The 26,289-nt window shown below is 40.0% G+C and overlaps 1 protein-coding gene across 3 annotated transcripts in view; it reads left to right on the top strand.

The window, feature by feature from the left end:
• LOC130176960 (protein inscuteable homolog) overlaps positions 1 to 26,289 on the top strand; it is a 60,085-nt gene that overhangs the window by 19,031 nt on the left and 14,765 nt on the right. For all 3 annotated transcript variants that reach the window (XM_056388417.1, XM_056388416.1, XM_056388418.1), the window contains exons 2-7: positions 2,604 to 2,699; positions 16,052 to 16,418; positions 17,174 to 17,226; positions 17,327 to 17,450; positions 18,652 to 18,765; positions 26,140 to 26,265. In XM_056388417.1, the coding sequence (XP_056244392.1) occupies positions 2,626 to 2,699; positions 16,052 to 16,418; positions 17,174 to 17,226; positions 17,327 to 17,450; positions 18,652 to 18,765; positions 26,140 to 26,265 (858 nt within the window). In that variant the 5' untranslated portion in view covers positions 2,604 to 2,625. The remainder of the gene's footprint in view (positions 1 to 2,603; positions 2,700 to 16,051; positions 16,419 to 17,173; positions 17,227 to 17,326; positions 17,451 to 18,651; positions 18,766 to 26,139; positions 26,266 to 26,289) is intronic.

Below are 26,289 nucleotides of genomic sequence, written 5' to 3' on the forward strand. Positions count from 1 at the left end.
TCTGTGAAGCTGGGGCTTGTAGAAAACGGTGTTCAAGGCTGAAAAAAAAAGAAAAATAATGATGATATCAAATTCTTTGTCTTAATTTTTCCATTTCCTGTCTAAGAAAAAGAATCAACATACTTGATTATGTTGTAGCACTAGATATTTATATTAGTACTTTATTCTTGTCTCTGTCTCATTATATAGGTAATTTTCTATTATTCTCCCTAAACTTGGTCAAGTTTTACAGTCAGAATACATGAAGGCTACTGAGCTCAGATTAAAAGAATCCAGATGACTTGTGTTAAATGCAAAGTTGGCGTGACAAACTAGGAACAGACACAAAACATCACTGGAAAACTGCTGGTGACAGAAACATGCACACAAAGACACACCAACATTTAAATCCCCCTCTACACACATGCAAAGAATAAAAACAAGTGCTGCAGTAAATCTGGAAAGCACACCCTGGTGATTTCCTTTACACACACACAAGTCACTGAGTGGTTGTTATTTTACCCGGCATGTGACATGAGGCTGAGACAGAGGTGTCCTTTGTTTGGCTTACCTACAACCGACACGTTCTCCCCGGCAACCGAATGGGGAAACCCACAGGGCCGCTCAGGTTTCAGCCCAGACATGAAAAGAAATGTCCACCACAGCAAGAAAATTAGCTGGGATCTTGTCAAAGCTGACCATCTGCTTAGGAAACTCATATTTGTGTAGCACTTACAACCTTAACGCACTCGGGGACTTTTTAATTGTGGTGCCTGCAGCTCCGTGAAAATACCTTCTTTATTTAAAATAAATATAAGGCAAAGCTTTAGCTCTAGTTGCTACGTTACGTAAATTATTACAACATAACAACATTGTGTGCAAAATGGAATCATGCAGGATGCTGTGAAAGAAACAGTCTCAGAGGACCCCCCCCCCCTGCATGGTTTGCAGTCGGTGCCCTCTCACGGCAGAGATCACTTCCAGCGCAATGGTCCTTAACACGGCACTTAGTGGCGCATGCTAAGTGCTCAGGACTGAATTGCTTGATTGGACAACTCATCTCCATTTGTGTGGTAATCCACTGAAGAGCGCTGTTACGAGCTGCAGGCTCATGTAATGGAATCTGCTGGATCTCTGTCTCCCTGGCTGTGACCCTGTGCTCAATTACAGGGCCAATATAATTTATCTACACCTCTATTGTAATAATTATTGTGATTATATCAGAGCTTGTTTGATGGTATTCTACTGCGTAACCGCACTGAATGTTATGGATGTAGGTTTTTTTCCCTAACGCAGGGTTTTTACTGTCAGTCTTCCTCTGTCCTGGCACAGCATTGGTCTAATTTCTGATCCGCTGTGATGCTCTCTCTGAAAATGGCCCTGGAGGAGCCATGCCAACACTGCAGTTAAAGGACCCCCTCCTCTCTCCCTGTCTGTCCCTCCCTGCATCTTCTTCCTACTCTCTCCCTCTTCTTTTTCTGTCTGTATTATGACTATCTATCTCTTCACCTATTCATCTGTCTGGGTATCTCTTTAACGAAGTCAATGACTCACCCCCCTGAAAAATCCCCCATCTTTTTTCCTCATCCATCATCAAATAGTTCCCTTGTTGCTCATAATTACGTAACCCGGGGAGCAAGTGAAGCAAATAGTAAAACCAAAATTGCCAACTCCTCCGATGCGCTGCTGTGTCTGATCCTCTCAGAACTCTACAGAATGTATCAGTTGTTTGGTCATTTTAGCATTTCAGCTTGATCACTGCGGCACTGCAAAAGCAGGCCGACATGGGATTGAATGTGTGACATCGAACATGCATCACACATCCCTCTGGTCTCAATTGCTTTAGTATGAGATCTCCTGTTTATGTCTATCGATCACCATAACAGCATTTAGTAAAAAGCAGGACACTGCAGCTCAAACCTGCCCTGTGACACTTTCAGGGTGTGTGTTTGTGTTCGTGAGAGAGAGAGAGATAGTCTCACTTTGTAACTACCTGCTAATTATACTCCACAGTAAACATGAAATTTGTAACCACACCACTGCAGGATATCATTAACTAAAAGGATTAGAGTGTGGTTCAGGCAGGAGGGCATCCGCGGCTTCTCCCGATTGAAAATGGACTAATCTAAATGGGATACATCAATAAAACGGTGGAATAAAGTTGCGGGCACTTAAAAGCGTCAGCCCCTTTTGCTCAGGCTCAAAGTAGAGAAGAGAGTCACTGGCTGGCAGCCAGCCAATAAATTAGAAGATAAGAAATATTATTCCACTGGCACACCAGCAGCTTGCAGCTATTTAAAACAGGGAGGTTTATTGATAATTGAATTACTTGGAGGAAAAAAAAAAGACAAGACAAGAATAGAAAGCTTGGAGGCGGATCAATAAGGAGATATTGTAGTGGATAATGCTGCGGTGGCAAGCACCACAGCCAGGAGGATGCGGAGTGTGTGCTCATATGTGTGTATGTTGAATGTTGCTGTGTAATGATGCTGTTACTTTTGATAAAATTAAACTTTTTCCAATGTATTCTCACATTTGACAGAAAAATAAGATGATAACAGGAAGAGACCATAAGGTTCATGTCCTGCAGCCTGGACGTTTACGTTGCATGTGTTGTGTTTCAGGTGCTGAACTGTAAGAAGTAAGATGGCCTCTGACAGAATGGCGACTCCTCAGAGCAGCTCCAGACAGAGCAGCTCGCTCTCTTCATCTCCAATGAGGCAAGTAGCAGCAGTGTAGTCTGACCACTGTGGATCTTAAGTAGCTGCACGGCACTTTCTTTAATGCGCTTATTCAGGTCTGATCTGAAGTATACACTCAGAAATCACTAAAGAAACATTTTCCCGCTTGTTTCTTTTGTGCTTTTCTAAGCATCAATAACTTACTTTTAAGTGTGTTTCCATAGAGCTGCTTTATGTGCTTTTTCAATTTGCTAAATGAAATCAAAAAGGTTTTTTTACTGAGGTGGAAAAGTCGGTGTATTGAAAAAGAGAGGATGAAATAAAAAGTTGAATACATCTTGACATTGCAGTCGGCATCTTGACATTTTTCACTTCTTTGACTATCGTCAAAATTTTCGTCTCATGCTGCTACTCACAGATATGTTACGTACCTTCACTCCAACCTTCAAGCCCAAAAACTACAAAAAATAAGTGTGTGAGATCAAAACCACGGAGTCCATCTCGGCACAGTGGCTGATAAGAGAATACGTCGATCAGAAAAGACAAATTCATTTACTCAAAAGTTACAAATGCAATCTTAGGTGAGAAGCAACAATGAAATATCCTGAGCAATGCAGTAAGGGGTCCTGACTTTGTCACGTACTCTTGAATATATTTGCATAAAGATAATTGCTATGATGCACATTTTATTTTGCTGAAATTTCAAAATACACTCAAACAGGTGTTTTACTGGTTTACTGGAGTTAAATAATGTCACCAAATTTCATTAAGTAATAAAGTTGATAAAGGCGTAACTTGTAAGGGGTGCAGACATGGCTTTATAGGGACATTAATAGAAACATAAACCAATGTAGTGGCGCAATGATGCATTTTTGGGTTTAATCTTTTCTGTATGGAGTTTGCATGTTTTGCTTGTGCTGGCTTCCTAACCATAATACAAAGCCTAAAGAGTTAATTAGCAACTCTAAATTGTGTGACTGTGAGCGTCACTGGTTGCTTGTCTCTATGTGTCAGCCCTGTGATAGACTGGCAACCTGTCCAGGGTGTGTCCATACCACCTGCGACCCTAGGTGGAGCGATGAAGCTAATGAATGAATAAACCAATGTAAATATATACTACTTATACTTGTCATCTTCGGGCTCCAATACTAAAGCTATTGGTGAAGAGCTGTAAATATTATTTTCTGTGGACACACACACACACACACACACACACACACACACACACACACACACACACGTCACATACATGTAAAAGCACACCAAAACAACATACTGATAATAATAACCATGATAGCAAGAAATAACCCTCCTGTTTCATCTGCAGATGGGGCCCCCAAAAATGCAGCCTACTTTGGTGCCTATCTCCTTCTGATAATGTGCTGTAATGGTGGCGGTGGTGTGAGAGACGCTGGTATCATGGCAGCTGTCGTAGGAGCAGAGATTGAGGTTTACTGTGGTGATGGGGTGTAGTTGTGTCATAAGTCATCCTGAGCTGTATGATGATGAATCACAGAGATGTTTGGTAACAGATTAGACTGCTGTGAGGAAAGCAGGTTGTATTTGGTTCTCGGTGGTGCATGAGTCAGGAGATACAGACAGAAATGCTCTCAAACTCTCTCAAATTCAGGAATAATCATTATTGAATCAGCACATCAAACGTCAGATCTTCTTCAGAGTGTGATTTCCTACTCAAGTGCTAAAATAACAAGGAACCAGGCTTTTAGACCATTAATCACTTAAGCACCTCTTCCCCTTGTACAGCTCAATTCACTGACGGAACAAAGAACTGGATAAAAACCCATATATTCAATGAAAAAAACAACTTATCATATGATAATAATACTCTTAAATAGCCAACTCAGAAAGTTTAATCCTTGTCACTTTGATGACAGAGAACTGAGGAAGGTCTGTAGGAGCTGAAACAGTTTGATGTACTGACTGAATAAAAGTCTCGAACATGAGACAGTCTTGAATGCAGGACTCTTCTCCTTTGAGACACTTGCATAGACAGTTCTTTTCTTACTTAGTTAAAACCTTGGGCGACCAAAGCCGTCTTCTGCTGAAAATGACTCACTTATAGCAGCATTAAGAGAATTCTTGGCCTCTTGGGGGCAGCACAGCAAACGTAAAGGCTTATCAGATGCCCGCTCAGTGGTTTATAATACTGGCAGACTATTTTATCTTTTATTGCAGCAGTAGAAACATGGCATTCACAGTACTGAGTAATCCAGTAGGAACGTTTGCTTGCATGTATTGATTGACCAAAGTAGTGCCTTGCTGGATGACGTCTTGTTGCGTTGCAGCAGAAGTAAAGAGCCCTTTGTGTTGTCACTCCTCGCTGTCCTGACAGACTGACTCCATTTAAAAGAATCAGGAAGCTATGTTTAGTCATTCAGGGCTAAAGACACACCAGGCAATATTAACATTCATTTAGACCCTACAAATATAAGTCCAATATCTTGTCTATTAGCATTTTGGTTTGCTAACTGCTAAAGGGAAATATCTGGCTCTTTAGCTGCTAAATGCTCCATTATCATCACTAACTAGTTGGTAACTTTGTGTGTGTGCTGTTTGTTGGTGCTGAACAGGGAGGCTACAGTGGGTTTATCAGATGGGTTCATGAGAGTGTAGCAGCCTTTAAAGTCCAAAGCCAGAAAATCAAAACAAAACAGAAAGATGTTAAAATGCTCATTAGAGCTGAGGGGGACTGCAGTGACCCCTGCACACATTTCATCCATTTCACCCCATGGTTGATATATTACAATACAATATATTATCTAGTGCAGCTTTAAAATTGACAATACTTTTATCAAATAATTACAAGAACTGAATAAAGATCATCGTGGAACTGGACTGAAACTGAGACTGAATGAACTTCAGGTGGTTCATCTGTTGAGAACGGTTGAGGCAGGTCCTATCGACCGGCACCTCAGGAGCTGCTGTGAAAATTCACATCCACACATCCTTCATATCTGCCCTGGGAAATATTTAGTGGCTGATGTTTGATTAGACTTGTTGGTTCAACATCCCCAAACCAATATATCGGCCTTAGTGAAGATCCTAGATCAACAAATTAGAGGCAGTCAATAGCAGGAGGTGTAAAGGTCAAAACCTTAGTGACAATGCAAACAGATCTTCACACTCCCTCCCACGCACACGCACACACACACACACACACACACACACACACACACACACACACGATGTGAAAACATCTGTCCACAATTGGATTTTATATTTGAGTTGCATGAAAGCTGGAGATTGTAACCAAAAATGCTGAAAAATCTGTCAGACATGTGTGGAGCCAGCACATTCCAAACAATCAGAAACTGAAGTTAAAACAGAGCAGCGCTGCTTCCACGCTGTCCAGTCACGAACAGTTGACGGGGAGCAAAGACCTGCCAGCTAATCTAAAGCTGGACTCTAAACAGGCTTCATCACAAACTGGAGGGCCGCTCTTTCAAAAATAACATCAATAACAGTTTGTTTCTTATCACAGCTCTTCATTCTTATCACACAGCACTGATTTATATCTTTGTTGTGAAAGTGCCAGATGCTGAACCCCCCCCCCCCCCCCCCCCCCCCCCTTTTTAATGGGAAAAGCCTCTTCATCAGATGCTGTGGTTGACAATATTTCAGTCACTGATAATAAATTTGAATATATATCTTCTGACAGTTTTGTGTTTACAAATGCTTACATAGCGTTGCGGAGGATGCACGGTGAATGCCCCTGGATATCACATCATTAGAGCTGTCATGCCATACATTGGCAACCAGACGCACACACTCATAAACAAACCGATCATCTCTTACTTGCTTTCTTTGTCTTCTCTCATACACACACTCAAACATAAATCCTATTTGCGCTGCACATGGCAGTAAATCAGCTGATGAAAGGAGCCAAATGACTGAATTGTATTAAAATAAATAGCAAACACAGATGGAGCGCACACACATGCACTCAGCTGACAAACATCTCCACAACAGAACCAGCTCTTTGCCCAGATGCCCTTGTCTGGACAATTGAGGCTTCAGGTTACAATCTGAAAGTGGTTGGCAAGTCATTACAACATGAGCAGGTTAACCAGGTTTCTTTGGCGTCATTTGTCTGTGCATGTGTCTCTTTCTTCATGTTGCAGCTTTTGCTTGCAACCCATGTAGAAGTGTTGGAAAAGTGCGGGTTTGCTGATGCGAGGGAAAGAGACTGAGAGAAGAGAGCAAAGCAGATGGGAGTGTCAGCTGGATATGGTTTAAGACACAGATAAAGACAGAGTAAATCTACATATGCCTGCAATAGCTGTATATTTATGCCTACGGTGCATGTAACCAGGCATGTGTTAGGGCGGGAGTGTGAGTCAGAGAGAGAGAGAGAGAGAGAACAAATGATGGAGAGAACTAGAGGAACAGACTGAGACAGAGACAGAGAACAAGAGAGAAACAAACTTGTGTGTGGTGTGAGCTGTTTTAGGTGAATCTGGTCTTGGCTGCACATTAGAGGCCATCTGAAACATCTGGGAATCAGATGTCTACCCCTGCTGCCAGGATCCAACTGTACCAGTCAGTTGCCACAATATCCCCTTACAATACGCTACCTAAGGGGGAGCGCAGACTCGGCCTGCGGCTACAAAACCAAGGCTTGCATTATGTAAGTTTTCAGTTGAGCTGTAGCCTCCATGTAGAAAAGTGTTATAGGAGAGTTGTGTTTAGCAATATTCTGGTTTCTGAGCAGAAGAGGAATGCATTAACATCCCGTTTGGTCTTTATGTATGCCTACATATTTAATTCTTTTTGGGACAAGAGTGTCCTTGTTTCCTCTTTCAGTTGAAGCCAAAGCCACAACGATCTGGTCCTCAACATCTCACAGCTCATTCTGCCCACATTTCCATTCACTCTGCCCCGCTGGACTGTGGTTCTGTTGTGGTATTTGAGAAAGATTTCCATTTGTTCATTCGTGACATCAGGCATCACACTGCTATATTCATGCAAACCAGACACTGGACGACAATGAAGGGCTACTTCCTGCTTATATCGCTCTGAATGACCTCCATATCAGAAAACTGTGAGGAGGATGTGCAGTCAGATCCAAAGCAGAAATCATAGCATGAAGTAACACATGTTGCTGTTTCTCTCCAAACAAGCTGCTTGTAATACTTCATGCAGTTCATGGACAATTGTAGATGTTGGTTTAAACCATCTGTTTAAGCTTTTATCAAAACCTCCTCACTGTACTGTACCATGAATGCATCCATTTGTTATATAGTTTTAAAGAGAATCAAACCACAGAGTCTTTTATTCAAATAAAAGGGTTTTGTTTTGTTGATTAAAGACAGTAACAAATTTTCATTCTCATTTGTGCCTGACATGAAGAAATAGCTAAAAAGGGGCAAACAAAAAAAGTTTGTTTAATTCATAAAGGGTGATAAGAATACATATTACATCAATTTTAAGAGCAGCTACAAAGAGATGCAAACATTTGTCTGAGGAAGCTAAAAGTGTTTTAGTTTGAGCAACACATCCCCCAACATTCACATCCCAAGCTGTTCACTTTCTGAGCGTACGATGTAAAGAAGCAGAGACACGGCTTCGCTCTGCACACACACTCAGTTCGTGGGAGCTAACAGCTACCACAAGCTGACGTTCGTGTCTATAGTATGTTAACTGTAACCATAAACAAGTAAAAGTCAGAAAAAATGTTTCCATATAAATACATCAAAGACATGGCGTCGCTCCACACGCAGTCAGTGCATGTGTCAGCTAACATTCCTGCAGTTGGTATATTTAATGTCTGTGGTGAATAACACATGAATATCAATTCATAACATAAGAAACAGTCAGAATTTCTCCACATAAAACAAGGTGAAAATTCATGTCAGTCTGAACGCACGTAACTAAACAGTTTAGTTAACTGAACTATATCAATCTGTATTTTTAACTTGACTGTAGCCTGTTTAAACCTTAATGGAATAGCTAATGTTTTGAGCTTGGTTACATAAGAGTATCTGACAAAAATGAATACTCACAGTCAAAAATATGTTTTCATGAGGTGAAGACAGGTACTTACCCACTTAAATCACTTGAATGATTTAATTAGGGATGCAACAAATTATTATTTTCATTGGTGCATGCTTATTATTTCATCAATGAATTAATCATTTGGCCTCTAAAATATCTAGCAATGTAAATCTTAATGGTATTACACATAGAGCTAGCAAATTATTAGAAGCTTGAAACTTGAATTGTTGATATTTGTAGATAAAAAAATTACTTTAATGTATCAATTATAAAAACAGTTGCAGATTTCCTTTTTTTTTTTGATTGTCTTGGCGTACACATTTAAATATACCACATACTCAGCTTCATCAATTCAAAATTTTCTGCTGATTCTTAGTTTTCCTTCATAAAATCCACAACTGGTGCATATGGTATTTTAAGTATTTGTGTCTTATCTTATTATTTGTATTTTAAGACATGCTAATTTCACGCACATTCATAAAACCAGACTGAGCTCAGGGGGTCTACGCCTTAATTCAAAACATCAGTGGGATCATTTTGCAGTTGACAGCAAGGTGGCATGACATGCAGGGAAACCATTCATCAAGTGGCCGACTAAAGAGAAGCAGACATTACTCAGCCTGTGCTCATGTTGGTGAAGGGTTGCACTATAGTACCTGAATCACTCCAAGCCTCTAGCGATATGTAGAACAAGACTATTAATAGGCAGCCACCCTCGAAGAACAAATTAGTTCCTGCTGTCCAAAAGCTGCAATGCTTGAGTGACAACAGGTGCTGCAACGCACGGTTTCCAACCTGCTTGTGTGCTGCTAACAAGCACGACACCGCATTGTTAGCTGATACAATATGCAGGGCAAAGATATGACTCTCACTGTGGTTTAAAGCACATTGTTATTGTCCTTTATTGTCATTATCTTCATGATGAGATTAGTGAATGACCCACAGAGCACACACGTTAAGAGATTAATGCTCAGTGTGTTTTCATGCAGACATAGTTGCTGTTTTTAGCCTCATGGACACTGACTCACACCCTGTTATGAGACATTCAGTTAGAGATTCACACGAGTGCTACGATGCTCTTGCGTTTTCCTTTTCTTTGCTCAGTGAGGGTTTCCCTCGGCATAGAGCTGCTGTCAGCAGATGATGCCCTTTGTAAAGCAGCCGGTTTCCACAGAGTGAAGGATTTAGAAAATGCACTCGGTGACTGTAAGGTTCATATGAGTGACACCATTTCAAGTTTAAAGGTCCCATATATTATAAAGGTAGATGTCCATGTGTTGTTTGATTATAAATCAGGTCTAGTTTCTATATTAATACTGTGAAAGTATCAAAGCGCTCAGAGAAAAACATTCAGATGGTTTTGGCTATTTAAAAGCACAAAAAGAATAGAAGAGTGCTGGGCCACTGCCGCTGACTGTGCTGCATCCTGAAAATATATATTCTTATGGATATTAAAACTTAAGCTTAAAATATGGGACCCTTAAAAATGCAATTTTTACGCTTCCTGAGAATATTCACCTTATGGTCTGGAGCCTCAGCTGTTCCTGCTATTAAACTTATCCTAGTTATAGCATAAACGAAGATTCATCACTAAATTAAAAGAGGTTGCACCACAGGATCTAGTTCATATAGGCAACGGTTGGTTAATAGTTAAGAAACATTTACTTACTAAATACATACATACTAAATGTCAGATGTAACTTTTGTGTAAGTAACTGACAATATCATATCGTTTGGCTTCTAATAAAGAAAAGTAGAAGGTGATATCGACCAAAACTGGAAATTACGTTACTAATATGTTGTTCTTTATCTGCCATATCATTCCCAGGTGGTGCTATAGAATTTAGTAGATCACTTTGAAACTGGCTAGTAAGAACTAAGAAATACTTTACACAAAAACCTCACTAGCCAACTTCATTTCCTGAAAATCTGCAAAAGAAAATGCTAATTGTTGCACATGGTACCGTTATGAGAAAATGAAGAGTTGCTTCATTGAGACAAACAGCTAATTCTCCAGTTGGTCCCATGAAACAACTGCAGAAAGAGAGGTTGCAACACGATTACATAATCAAAGCAACGCCCCAGTTCAAGCTCAAATGGTGAAAAACAATGTAGTGAACATGATGGAAATACAGCATTTATGTTTGTTTCATGTATTAATATGCATCTGTTAGCCCCCTAACTCTGCCCTTACTCATAGCAACTTTAAGCCTATAACTCCAACTCTTACCCTGACGTCAACCTTAACACACACACACACACACACACACACACACACACACACAGACTGAGGTCTGTCAGAGCTGCAGCGTCTCAGTGACTCATCCAGCAGAACAACTTGATGTTCCTCAAGTACATGAAAAGTAAAAGTAGTAAAATGAATCATCTAAAAACCCCAAGTTATCACGTTCACTAACTGAGCACACCAGCCTGATTTCTTACATCAGTATGTGGGATTCAGCTGTTTCTGACACCGATCAGACAACCAGTTTCTGCATGTAGCTGTCTCCATATGAAAGTTATTTCATTCTGCCTGTGAGTTCTTCCTGCCAAATGTTCAGATTTTTTCTTGCTTTATATTAATTACACACCATGTTTACCCACTACACCCCCAATCTCGTATTGATTTTTATTCATTTTCCATTTAATTTAATTTTCCAGAAAGCACGTTGAAAAACAGAAACCCACAATGTGTTAGTACATCTCTCTACTTCCTGTGTTCCCTACCATATACGGCAGTAAGTCTTGCACATATACTCTTATTGACAGCTGTGTAGGATCAACAGCTGTTTACTGTGACAGAATCTAAATCTGACTGATCATGATTTCTTTTGCAATAATGGTTCATTGACAGTGTTTAATAATCTAATGCCTGTTAACTGCAGGTACTACAAAATTAGTTAACATCTAATCTAATCATAATACAGAGATTAATATCACTCAAAGAGAGAGAAATGAATGCAAGTCTGGTACAAAAACGCATGTTTAAATCTTGCCGGCTTCTCTCTGCTGCTGCCACCGCCCCTCAGTTTACTGACAGCCACCAGCAGATGAGAGGGAGCGATGCTTCGTCTCCCCAGGATCCCTCTCTGGGATAATAGAGACGCTGTCGCCTGACCCTCTCTCGGCCCTGCATGTAAATATTTGTCATTCCCTGCAAGCTAAAGTGCACCGCTTCCCCTCCTCTGGAAAACAAACCTATTATTATCATCTTTTCTTTTTTTTTCCCCCCCCACGATGAAGGGAGCGTTTTGTGGCTTGTTGGGTTCACATCCTTACGTGATGCTGTTATATAACTGTGGAAAATGGTTTGAAATTGGCAGATTGGGGCTGATATGAAGAGAATCTGGCATGTTGTTGCACATTTTTACCCCCAAGAATGATTTGGTTGTTTGTTTATGAATTTTCTGAGTCACTTGAGTGGAGTTAGGAAATATATCACAGATAAGTCATCAACAAAGTATCGTTTAGCTGGGTGAAATATATAGGAAAACGGACGCAATTAATAATCGAGGGCTCTTTCCCTCTCCTCTTCAGCTCTGCCTTTGACTGGCAATCAGGCTCTTTGAGGCTAATTTGACTCTCTTAGTTTGAGTCACAGTGTTATTCACCACTGTGTGATTAATCTCCAGCAGGACACATTTTCAGACCTGGAGTGGTTTTTAAGAGGTTCTCTCTTATGTGGGAAAAAAAGAACCGAGGCTGGGTTCAGTAGTATTTTATTTGGAACATTTAGGAGAAATTAATTTCCTAAATTGCTCAGAGTTTAAACTAAAAAACTCATATCTCATCCATTTTCAGAAGTCACAGTGATCCTTTTGAAGCCATTTACCCCACTTAGCAGAGCAAGCTCCACATTAATGATGACCACACAGAGTAACACTGAGCAGTTATTTATTCTGGTCCACATTCACAGCTACGTCCCCATCCTCTCTCTGAACTGAGGGAGATTTATTTGAGTTTTGAGCAGGTGAGCTTCCTCACTCTGTAACCAGCAGATTATTCCACCTCTTCAGCTGACAGATGATAGACTGAATGTATGTTCTGTATATTTGAGTGAGTCTGTGTAAGTATGTGCATTTCTGCTCCACACTCACTTTTTCCAAGTAAAAAGTGTCTGAGGGGAATGTGTTGCTAAATCTGAACTTAAAATGAAGTCCTGCTGACTGTTTTATCATTTTCATTTTTGTGTTCTTTAATTTGAACTCTTTGCAAATGACCTCAGTTTACATGTGCTATAAAACAAAGCCCATTTAAATTGTAATTTCTTTTTCGTCTTGTAATTTCTTTCTTTTTCTTACTATAATAAAAGTGGCAGTTTAAGAGGAGTTTATGTTCATGTCTTCAAATGGCAGCTGATTTAATCTGCCTCAGCTTTTAATTAGACCCTTTTCTGACCTTAACAAAGCTCCATATTGATTTTCTTTAGTTAACAGCTGCCCTCCATATGGTTTGATAATGGATATAATTGAAGTTGTGGTTTTTTTTAATGATTCAGTCCCATCTCACCAGCTCTGGCTCATAGCTGAAACCCAATACCTGGCTTGAACATGTTATGTAATGATGCTGGTTGTTGCTGCTCAATGACAAACCATTGTTTTGTGTGTGCACACAACCACAATGCTTCTCTCAGACCAGATCAACCAATATTCAATACCAATATCCCAATGTCTCCAGTGAGCTGCCATTTCCCATAAACTGCAGACAATACCCCGAGAGCCGAGAGGAAGATATCAAGCTTCATTAGAGACCCGTTCGCATGTGTTGACTCAAAGCAGAGGTGGCTGTCGTAGCCATCGACCTTTCCACTTTCAGGGAGCTTTGACTCACTGTGATTGCCGCCTTAAGCCTGGTTTAAGGGGCTCGGAAGTGGGGAGGAGTACTTGCTTGGTGCAGTCCATTGTTGAAGCTGAGGGGAAATGACGGGTTAAACTAACAAGTATAGAAACCGGCAGTTATTGGTGGATAACTGACCTCGAGTAAACATCATTGATTTTAAGGACGCCATGGTGTTTCTCGCTTGAGCGCTGCGTCTCCGGTGGCCATCAACTTTTTATAATGCGGTGTTCATGGACTATTACTTTACAACATAGAAGTCTGGATTTTATTTGCATGTATAAGGGATCATAAGATAATTTTGTAGGACTGTAGATGACATTGTTAGTTTACATACTGCATGTGTAACAGCACTAGTCAAAAGCATTACATTTCAGTTCTCCATTTTATTTAAAAGCAGTGTGGTTAAGTTTGACTATTATATTTTTTATAAATGACCCTTCACTAAGGCCGGTGGCACATTTACCATTAAAAACACTGAGTGCTTGACCTCAGACAGGTGTAGACAAAAACAGGTTCTCATTTTTAGTTGGAGTCCATTTATTTATTAGCTAAATTGATAAGTGTTATCTCCAACTGACTTTCAATTGTTTCCAGTTGACTCAATTGGCGGCTACATGTACATAGCCTACTGTGCAAAGGTTTTGGCACTTTAGATGTTTAGATTCTTACCCATCATTCGTACCATCTGATGTCTCTCAAAGTCAAAAAGAGCTTCCTTCACAGACAAGAAGTCAGGAATCAGCCTTGGACTTCATGAAAAGACAGAATACACTGACACAGACTAAATCCATATACTGTGGCCAGTTCTCCAACATGTTTGAAGAGCCGACCTAAGGACCTTGAAAAGCTGCGTGCAATTGTACCACAGAGAACTGGTCAAGGCTGGTCATTGACCTTAGTGCTTAAAACATTTGCACAATACTGTTTATTATATCATGCTAATTTAGACTGAAAAAAGAAACTGAGGCCCGTAGAACTGACAGGTCCGAGGCAAAAAGTCACCAACTGATGAAACACATTAGACACTATAAGTAAGGTATGATAAGGAAAATGCAGACCAGACTGAATGCACAGATGTTTAACAACACAATTAGGTTTATATTTTGATCTTTTACATACAATATGTTTCACTTTTCTTGAGTAAATTAATTGAGGATCAGGATAAACCAAAGAACTCGGGTAAACTAACTAACCCATAATTATACAGATGAAGACAGAGCCACTAACGTTACATTAAGTCTGATATAAGGGTTAGTAGTGTGGTACCTGCTCCCACACACTGGACACATGGCATCTTAATGTAGATAAATCCAAAGCTTAACAGACCAGCTCCTTCCTGTTGCATTTCTTAAGCTATTATTCAGCAAATGGTGTTTGGGGTTTATGGAGCATTGTTGGTTACAAAAAAGTGTTAGCTTGTTTCATCACACCAAACTTACACTACAACCTACACTTTCTTATATAAAAGTAAGCGATAAAAGGGAAAATAGATGGAGGACTGATACAAAGAGGAGGAGGGTGGCACAGCCAATGATCTGTCATTGTCCAAACACGCAGTTTGGATTTATGAGTAAGCACTTCCTTAATTTTCTGCTGATTAAGCATGTTATTTCTTGTGGAGGAGGCAAAGATGATTAAGGTTTTCTCATATAAATCAGTTGGAGCTTTAGTCAGCAGGCTGGTCAGCAAACACGACTTCCCGCATCTCAGACAGTATCTGTGTGATTGATGCAGAGAACACTTGTTGCACGAACATGCTTCTTTTGTGCAGTCATTTGTTCCTTTCATTTTTATATCAATAAAGAGCGACTGTTATGAAACCAAACAGTCGATTTATGTGGATTTCCTCGAAGCAAATCAATTCAGAGGCAGGAAACTGAACTTTGTCTGCATATAGCAATCAATAGAGGCGACTGAACTCTGGACTGTACCACCTGATGTCATTCCGATGTCTTCCATCAATATAATGCGGTCGAATATATATAGTGATATGCACTAAATCCAAACACTGCCCATAGATTTGGGGAATCAGACCTAACCTGTCTTGTTTAGACTGTTGGTTAGGGTTGTTCTCTTTTTTGAGCAACTGTTCTGGAAAATGAATATTCTCTCCAGGGAAGCAAATTGTCCTGGTTTTAGTGAAAATGCCCTTTTCTTCTACTGCTACTCTGTTTTCTTCCTGGCTTTGTGAATTTGAAGAAGTAGCACTGCTCAGAGGGCGTTTTATACTCTCTTGTATTATAAAGACAGTGATGGCTGAAACTCTTGTCAAGTGACAATCACCACCACCCATTCCCTCATTCAGAGGACAGTTAAAGATAGCTTCATTAAAGTATACATTTTTAGCCAGTTTATGTGGGATTAAAAAATTCCCATCCTACATTGAAGTCATCATCTCTATCCTCATTTAAAAAATGGTCTCAATGTTGTAACCAAACCAAAGCACTTCTTTTTAAAACCTTACAATGAATGTGACTCTCCCTCTTCACCAAAGTCAAGAAACAAGCTCATAACTGTGATATCACTTTCTCCCACAGCACCCGGATGCAGTCTCTCCAGGTCGACTCTGTCCAGCGCTGGATGGAGGACCTCCGCCACATGACCGAGGTGGAGTGCATGTGTGTCCTCCAGGCCAAACCCATCGGGGTGGAGGAGGACTCCCAGCAGGGAGAGTTGATTGTGGGCTCCGGGGTCGGTGCAGGGGATCATGTGGCCAGGAACAACCTGCAGACGCTCCTCCGCCGAGCGCTGGTGGTCAGCACGGAGCTCGGCAAGATGTTCCAGCGGCTGGAGAAAGGACGCTGGCAGAGGGTCCACAGCACCGCCGTACGGGCTAACTGCCACGTCCGCTCTCTGGTGCATGAGTACAGCACCGCCCGGAGCACGCCACCTGAGATGCAGAAGGTGAAGGTGTTCAGAAGTGGCTGGAATGTGAAGCTTTTAACTTATTAATGGAAGATACAGGCCGAAGTGAAGGCTTCCTCATACACCAATTAAAATATAATATCCACATTTTCATGCTGTTACATAAAAAGACTCATTTTAGAATTATCCATATCCATAAAAATGTACTTAGGCTTATCAGTCTAACAATAGCAGCCTTGTTATCCTTCTCCAAGACCTCGACACTTCACAGGCCTGGGAGTACCAGTCATCAGAAACATCACATACTGTATATCATCAATTACCAAATACCGATAAAAATTTGCAAATCTGATTTAGAAGTGATCAGATCTTTGTTGATGAATGATCATTTAAATATCAGGGTTTTGTGCAAAAACCTTTTTGATCTCAAAGATGACTGGAAACACCAAACTGCACCAAACTGTAAAAGGCTGCAGATTTATTTAGCTTTATTCCACCTTTGTTTAAGCAGGTAAATCCCACAGTTAGAAATTAGCAACCTCTGCTTCAAGGGGAGAGTTGGTCAGGAGGGCAGCACTGCAAGTTTCAGACAGGACAATACAACATCAGACACATAAATAAAACAATACTAAGAACCAGGTGACAGAGTAGGGTTTCTCAAACAAGCTAAGAACAGAGAAAGTTCACAACAGCCGTGAACTCTGGGATACTATGTTGTTAGGTTGTCACATGGGACATGTCTGATGAGTGTTTTATCACTACTCAGTGTGTTTCTTCTTTTTCATTTGTTGCAGTATGAGAAATCTTTGTTGGACAAGTGCATGGAGCTGACGAACATTACAGAGAGGTAAAACTATAAAAAGCTAATACACAATCATAGGAAAAAACAGTGGAATGATGCATAACATGTCAGTAACTGTTGTTTTAAATCGCCCCCTCACCCCCAGGTGCCTTCACACTGATGATGAATTCTTCCTTAAATCCATGAGAGAGGCCATCCATGACATCCTCACTGATGTCAGTGATTCATTCAGCAACATGATCGACATGGCCTTAGCTAATGAGATCCGGGTATGTCATATGTAATATGTAAGCATATTTACCTTATGTTTTTCAATATTTATATTTTGCTCTCTGATCGGGCCGAATTTCTTCATGTCAAATGAAGGTGAGTTTAAGGCCGTGTGCAGCGTATAACAAAAGCTTTAGAGGACTGTTCGCCTAAGTGAGTCACAGCTCCACCCCTGACTCTACAGTGGACACTATCTAAGTGCATTTCACACACACCACACATGGCTTTAACTCACGGCTTTAAAGGTCCCATATACTATAAAGGGACCAGTTTGAGTTTTAGAGAGTGAGGACATTTTCTGAGTCTGGCTTTGACCGTTTGAAGGCCTGTGCCTGGTTTTTGGGTTAAAGTTACAATTAGATGTTTGTGTGTTTGTGCCAGTGAATCAACGGAGGTACAGTTTCCCAGTTCATCAACTATATACGGTCTAGTAGAAATATTGTATAAACACGGGTCCATCATTATTTGGGCTGCACTAATTGAGGATTACATCATGTTTGTATGACCGAGAGAATTAAGGTAAAGTGGAAGATATATTTATTATTTCACTCTAATGAATCCATGATTACACTCACGCACATGATGGATGATTGAATTTCATGTCTGAGACATTACACAGAGTCAATGACTGTAGGAAAAAAGTTTCTATTTATATGTTCTCATTGTGTAATTATCATTATTCACTCTTTATTCTTTATTTACACTTTAAATTAAATATTTAAGCTTGCTCTACATGAGTCAGCTAGCACTCACAGATCTTAAAGCTGAGTGCAAAAACAAACAGTGATGAGCCTGTGAAACGACACAACCTGTTATCCTGTAATCCATCTACTACCATCATTTGGGCCCAGTCTAATGGCAGAAAAAATCTAATTATCCAAATGATCTTACCTCATGGGAAGAAATATATAATTTATTTTCAATCTGCAGAACTTGACAGCTTCTGACTTTGGTCCACTGGTAGTACAGTATAGCTGATCCACTGATAATGAGATGAACAGGCTACTAGCAACAGACTTGTATTTTTCTACAAACAAAAACTGCCATCACAATAATTTCAAAAATGCTTTGATATATGAAAACTATAAAGAGAAGATTTAAATGTTTATCAATTAAAACAAATTAACTTTAAATAGACCTTAACATTATTTTAAAAAAACACAGCTAATGAGCTAATGGTAGTGCTTACTCTTCTCACAGGTCCTGATCAAACAGATTGAATCATCGGACAGCATTCACACCATCGGCAGTGCCATTAGCAACCTGCTGTCCCTCACACAGGATGGGCCTCAGCTCTGCAGCATCATTGCCAAGGTACTGTGTACTGTACATGCTAGTGGACTCTGTGCTGTCTTGGCAATGGTTATACAGACTTAATTTATAGAGACTGGGAGCATTGAAATGTATCTGTATGAGATTAATCCATCTCCACTGACGCATGTGATCGTGAAAAAGCCTGTGAGGTCTGAGATCCTGACGTCAGTGACAAGTCAGCAGCATGATGTAGTATATTCTTAATTTGCGATTTTCACTCAGACCTCCCCACTGAGTCTTTGGCTGAGGGGACTTCATTTGATATTAAATCTCCACCCCTTCCTTCTCTCTGGACACACCCCTGTTACGATCAGCCCCACCTTTTGCCATTGTTCATCATCCGGACCAGCAGACCTGCGGCTATCTCTTTATACAAGCCTCTAAAAAGCTATTTCATTGTGAGATAAGACAAGACAGACCAGACAGCAAGCCTCAGTTGGCCATTAGTTAGCTGGCTGCTTCCAGGATACTCTTGATAAGAGTCATTCTGATGGCCTACACACACACACACACACACACACACACACACACACACACACACACACACACACACACACACACACACACACACACACACCTCTTTGCTCCCAGATTTTCAGATCAATTCTGTCAGCTCCCATTAGCAGGGAGCACTGATCACAAATGCAGGTTGCTCAGGCTTACCTTTCTGTCAGCTCCGTCTTTTTGAACTCCCTCTGTAGCTCCTCTGTAGCTCCTCTGTAGCTCCGCTGGCCGAACGCTCAGAGAGGTGTCTGAGGGAAACCTGCCTGCAAATTACTACTAATGAATACCCAATACATAACATCGTCCACCTGCCATCTGACTTAATTAGCTTCCACCAGCCTGTCCGTCACATACACACCCTTTACAGTAATGCGTATCATCTGGCTCATAACCGAGCTGCTCACACATTATTATTTTCCGCAGCCTGCTGACTTTACTCATGCACTTATTTCGAATAACAGCAATTAGCCGTTTAAATGCTTGGGTGGGGACCTCATATTTCTGCCTCCTCCATCTCTTTACCAGAGGGGAGTAGGTTAAATGTGTGGTGGTGAAGCAGACAGCAGAATAAATAGAGATGAATCTCTGTGAATATATTCAGCCAAGGGTTAAATAGATCTGGAGGATCTTTAGGTATTATTATGTTGATTTCATTATGCTGGAAGCACCCGATGAGTGGAGTTTAACAATATTAAACTGCATTATGTATAACACACAGTTTAAGGTAATGGCACCTCCTTAGAGAAATGAGAGTGTTGTGTTCATAATTAGGTATTAACTTGTTATTTACATCCATCTGGCTCGATGACAACAGCAGCTCTATCTTGCTCATTTTGCCTGTCATCTTGTTGCTAATACATCAGTGTGCATGACAGGGTTGTTATTCATACAGTCATACAGTTCTCCCCTGGGTTTTGTAGGAGAATTAAAGGCCCCCTATTGTATTTACAAATAAAGATTTCCATGTCTTTTTTAAAGCAGGTCTAGTTTCTATATTTATACTGTGAAAGTATCAAAGCCTCAGTCCACAGAGAAATGCACACAGCCTGTATTCAGAAACTCAGCCTTAAAACCAGCCGTCAGTGTTGTGATGTCACAACAAAGCAGTCACTGCCCTCAGCCATGCCATACTAGAGCTCCAGAGAGAAGCCTGAGAGAGGAGATGTATAACAACACCGAGATGGTTTTTGGTTCTTAAAACCACAAATATATCTTCTTACAGATATAGAAACGTCTGATAAAACACAGCAAAAGTGTTTATTAAATGAAAAATGTGGATCCTTAAAGCTGCATTCATTTATTTCTGTATACTTGGAGGCAGCAGAAACAACCTGTAAACAGACATTTATACTACAAATCCGTTAGAAAACAGCTCCACAGCAGAAAGAACATTAGAAACATTAGAATTCATTTGGAGTTTTGTTTATGTCCACCTAATAAATATGTGTCCATCATCCACATCTTTTTAGCCCTGTTTTGGTGTCAACCAGCTATCTGGCTCTTTAGGTGCTAAATGCTCCACCATGTTCACCAGCCTGTCTCTAACTTGCCTGCTGTTTGGTGTAAAGCACATAGCATACAGTGTACTGAGAACAGCTGTTTGCTGCTGTAAACAAGGCCAATGAATGCCGGGACTGAGCTGAAAACCAAAACAATGAGCTGAAAGACGCTCAAAAAGCTAATTAAAGCTGAGTCAAGTAATAATTATATGTGGGTCTGTAACTGTGAACGACTCCTTTAACATACAAGTAGTCAGTTGTTAATATAAAATATTTAATATACAGTAGCAGCTTTAAATAAGCTGTGAAAGAAAGTAGATTTAAAAATCCATTATAGCAAGTGTATTAGGGAATCTATTTATACCTTTATATGGGAGCTAAATAAATCATATGCTTTAAAAACATGTTTCATTTACTTGTGGATAAATTATTTAATTTGTTTGCAATGCTATATTAAATCAAATGTACGCATGACAGTAATGGCAAGCGGAGCGCATATGACCTTGGAAAGATACCAAAAAGGCACATGAGATGTACCATTTTTCATCTCTAATTATAAAAACTCAGGATTTCAAAACATGTTCAGTGTTTTATTCTCATGTGCCTCTTATGTGTGGTTTATACTACTACAGAATAAAGCACCTCTCCATAATTGACAGCTTGTCAGACTCTGAGTAATCACGCAACCGTGACTGATTTGTCACGACTGAATGAACTGCACCCATCTGGTATACCAAGCAGGTCAGAAAAAATCCTAAAAATGATTTTCAAACACCATCCATGTCTGCCTCTATATGATGACCCACTCATAATGACAAAACATAAAATAATGCTTAATATAGTTCAATAAAAGACAAAAAGATCTTTTCAATATGTGTCGAGCAAGTCGAGTCTCATTTTCCTTTCTTTAACATTTATATTTTGAGGGTAATTTATAGTCTAATTTTCACCTGATCTGCATGTCACCAACACACACATAACAACTCCACATGGACAGGACCAGGGCGAGAAAAATGTTATATGAGCTGACAGTGTTTAATACTGAGCCATGTAGCACCTCATAAATCAAACAGCAGCTGGAATATTAGAGAGCAACTATTTCATGATGTACAAGCGAGTTTAGTGTCTCATTGTTTACCTACCGTCATGACGGATACTGATCTAAATGTGTCCATGTTGGCAGACTCCTCGTGTGTGTGTGTGTCCTTGCTCTTGTGACAATGAAAGCTTCAGACTGCGGGGTGTGGGAGAGCGTGATGTCGCAGTAACTCAGGCCTGGTGAGAGTCAACGTGCCGTCAAAACTACGTGGGCAGAGAGGGAAGAGATATTTAGAGATCGAACAAAAAGAAGAAGAATGAACTGTGTTTTTGGGGCAATCATTATGCTTTTTACCAACCTTTAGTTGAACAGTGAGATTGTTTTTTATTTAATTATTCTTTTCTTTAACCAACAAGCCTTTTGTTTGCAAATCAAGAAGTAAACTGCCTGCAACCTCTTGCATCCTCCAGAAACTGCAGGCTTTGTGTCAGCGAGTACAACACACCAGAGCAAAGGTTTCAATTCAGAAAACTATGAGATGGAAAGAAATTACACGCTTTGTAGGCCTTCACATGCAAACACACGGATAGAGAGGCGTTTTTAGACGAGTAGTCAAGTTTCACATGATGATGTTAGTGCAGCAAGTACCAAGATGCGTGAGTGCGAGAACAAATGTGTCTGTGGGCTTCGTTTAAAGGATGAGGATGAAGTCAGTGGAAACAATAGAACTGCAAGTTGTTTGACAGGGAAGGGAAAGAAACAAACGACGAGCCCAACGATCTGTGAAAAGGAAAAAGCAAGAGAAAATCTGTAAAGATGAAACCAACACAGGCATCTCCACTTTACTTATCTCAGTTTAGCATATTAGCATTCTAACATTTACTAATGAGGGCTAAACTCAAAGGACAGCTGAGGGTGATGGGAATGTCATTAGTTTTGCAGGTATTTTGTCATAAACCAAAGTATTGGAAACCCTGAATTGATGTTGGCAGGAGATCTTTAAAACGATTAGAGTTCATCCTGGCGGACAAGAATGTGTTTACCATATTTCATGTTAATCCATCCAACAGTTGTCAAGGTACTTCATTCAAAACCACAAATGTGAACCTCATGGTGGCGCTAGAGGAAAAGTCAGGCGATCATCAAGTCTGTTGAATTCATGTTCTTTGGATGTCTGCACCACATTTCATGTCAATCCATCCCATAGTTGTTGAGATATTTTAGTTTGTGGACAGACATGCTGCTAGCCTGACTAAAATCCATAAAACATCACACTGTCAAAAGCTTGAAAGAGACAAAACTATAAAGGAGTTTTCCACTTTATTCAAGTTCTGCCACAATCTGATGCACCTCTCACATTCAGGTGTGTAGAGATATACACTGTCAGTATCAATGTCACAATGTGGAATCTTTAAGGGAGCTATTTGTAAGTTTTGCTACATATCCAACGTTAGCTTTAACAGCCATTTACTGCCAGTCTTGCCAAGAGCTTCAGCCATTGCTGCATTTACAATACAAGAAGTTATAATGCTGTATGTCCTTTGAGCAGAGCTACGTCTTCGTCGGAGCACTGAAGATGACTCTGCAGTGACTAGGTATCAGAAAGTGACAAGACAGGCTAGCTCGTTAGCATGCTAACTTCGGTCGAAGAAAAACAGTGATGGAAATCAAAGCAAAACCAGAGGGTTGCTTTCAACCACTGGGGACACCTCTTCGTTAGTAAAGGAATTAAGTTTGATGCTGAACTCACAATGTTTGTTCTAGACTGGTAAATAAACACCTGTTAATGCTAATGTTGGCTATATAGCGATAGCAAAACTTATAATTGCTCCTTTAGCAGAGATTATACATCTGTATAGATGTAAAGCTCTCATTGTCATAAATTGTTTGATATCCAGGAGCAGTTTTTAGCCAATAAAACTTTATTTTATTTTATTTTATTTTTTGTCTAAATTTTTCTTTTAAACCAAAGCTCAAAAATGCATTAGCCCATTCTGAGATTCTCCACAGACTCTCTCTTAGTTTTTTTTTTTTTTTTTTTTTTTAAAGCTAAGCAACATTTGCGTCACATAAAAACAGTCAGATCAACAGCCTCTTCATCACTACCCGAACACAGCTTGAATCCGCCTGCGAGGCTCTCTGGAGTTTCAAAAGGTTTACTGAAAACTGTCTGACGGTGTTGGCAGCTCCTCCAGGGATGGCGGACCAATATTGTGTAGGCAGCGAGCAGGGAGGAGCGGTCAGGTTAGAGGGCAGGATGATTAACCACTCCAAGCCCCAGCAGCATGGCCTTCGCAGCATATGAGACATGCCAGCCCAGTATAATGGCCTTATTAGGATAATGGTGGTAGTTACCGGCTTCGTCTTCCTCCGTGTAATTCTGTCTATCTGCACGGTGAATAGAATTCAATACCTGCAAGTGTTTTTTGTCAGAAGGGTGCTGTAGTGTAGACATGGAGCCAATACAGGAGCTATTTTTGTTTGTTTACACCAGCACAACCTAACAGAAAATGCTCAGCTATTATAGCTGGCAAATCATCTCTATTTTTGCTCAGTGTTTTCCGTTCATGAAATATGTATATTTTGGCTGTTTTTGTCCGACATGATAAATTGTGTGAGCCATTTGATAGGCTCTGTGGTTGGCAGGCTCGCTGAGTGAAGCCTCCCAAATCCATCGGTCATCTCAGGTCTCCTGGACTCTTTAAAACCAGCGTGCTGCTATTGGCTTAGGTCTGTAGGACCTGATGGATCTCACAGCACAGTCTGAGCAAGGAGCAATTTGATCGGTCATTTTGCACAATCATGTGTGCTTCAAGACAAGAGCTGATTATGATGTGTGGTGCATAATTTGGTGTATAATGTCAGGCCTGTGAAAGTCTCGTTGAAAGTTGTTTTACCGACCTAACCCGCTTTTTGTTCTGCTTTAACCTGTGCTGCTGGACAATGTGGAGAGAATGAACTGAACCAAACAGTGTCCAGTTGACAAATGAACATCTGCATATGAGAATGTGATGTACTGTACCTCACAAGGTTATTATCATTAAATAAAACTAAATAACGAAAACTAGAAGTGAAAAAACATTTTCATTAACTGAAATAAAAATAACAAAGCTTAACTGAAACAGTATTGTGTGTTTACAAAAGTAACTAAATTATAGAGATATAGAGATTTGTGGATGGTTTTTCTTATCTGTCCTAAGTGAATATATTTTTTAAATGATATGATGTTTTGTTGAGTTTTTATTACACAGTCCCTTTTCTGACCTTTTGTATCTTTGTATCTATAATACAAAAAAAACGAAAACACTGAAACTAAACTAAAACCAAGCATTTTCAAAAAATAAAAACTAAACTAGCAAAGCTTCTTTAAAACCTATTTAAAAGTAAACTGAAATTGAAAACAAGTCAAAACTAAATAAAAATAAAAACTAATAAAAAATCGAAAACTATTATAACTTACTGTATATCCACAGTACCTGGTAAAGGTTTCACTGACATACGACCTGTTCAGGGTGTTGCCAGGTTGTATCAAGCTGAGGCAGCAGCCACAAATTAGTCATGGCTACAATGCTGATGGAGGAAAGCAGAGCAACAAAAGCGATATGACCTCAACCCACTGTTTAAACGCTGCAGTGTGACTGTTAAACAGCAGGTACAGGATTAACACACACTCAGCTATAGCCTGAGAAATGCAACTGAACCCTGCTCTTTATCACAGCTCTGATGCTGCAGTTTTTTTAAAAATAGTTTTTACCATGTGCCAGACCAGGGACAAATACACATGTTCATGTTCATATATAATATGGCTTTATACTGTGTTAGGGGTTACTTTCTCAATTTTCACTAGGTAAATAAGGATACATATTTATTAAACAGTAAGAGTAAGTCTTTATTTATCAGTTAATCAATAAATGAAATACCAAAATAATAATAAACAAGTGGTGTGAGGCCACTTCAAGTCTGTTACAGTTATTTATGGTTCCCCAACTAAGAGACTTGGTCTTGTACAAATATCCAGTCTCCATTATGCACACGGTCCCTGCATTCACACAGACTCACTGTATTGTAACATATCCATGTTCATGTTCATATTCATTTTGTGCAATGTAAATTTCTCATGGAAAAACGCTTCTCTTGTCATTTTACTGTTGAATCAAACCAGTGGTCAACCAAAGATTCAGCAGTTAGACCTGTTCAAAGACACCTGTTACTGATGCTGATGAATATATTTTTACTGTTGCAGGGACTCTACTTGTCACAATTTAGCCCCAGTGCAGATTTACGAAGCACTGTAGTGTTGTGTAGTTCTTATTATATTTCCTTCTTCCACAGGAAGGAGCTGTGGTGGCCCTGTTTAAGATCTGCAGGCAGGACCGCTTTAAAGACCTCTACGCTCACGCTCTGAGAACAGTGGCCTCTATCTGCTGTGTGGAGGAGGGCATCAACCAACTGGACAAGGTAAATATATTACACACACACAAC

Source organism: Seriola aureovittata, chromosome 10 (genome assembly GCF_021018895.1).
Source record: "Seriola aureovittata isolate HTS-2021-v1 ecotype China chromosome 10, ASM2101889v1, whole genome shotgun sequence".
NCBI lineage: Eukaryota > Metazoa > Chordata > Actinopteri > Carangiformes > Carangidae > Seriola > Seriola aureovittata.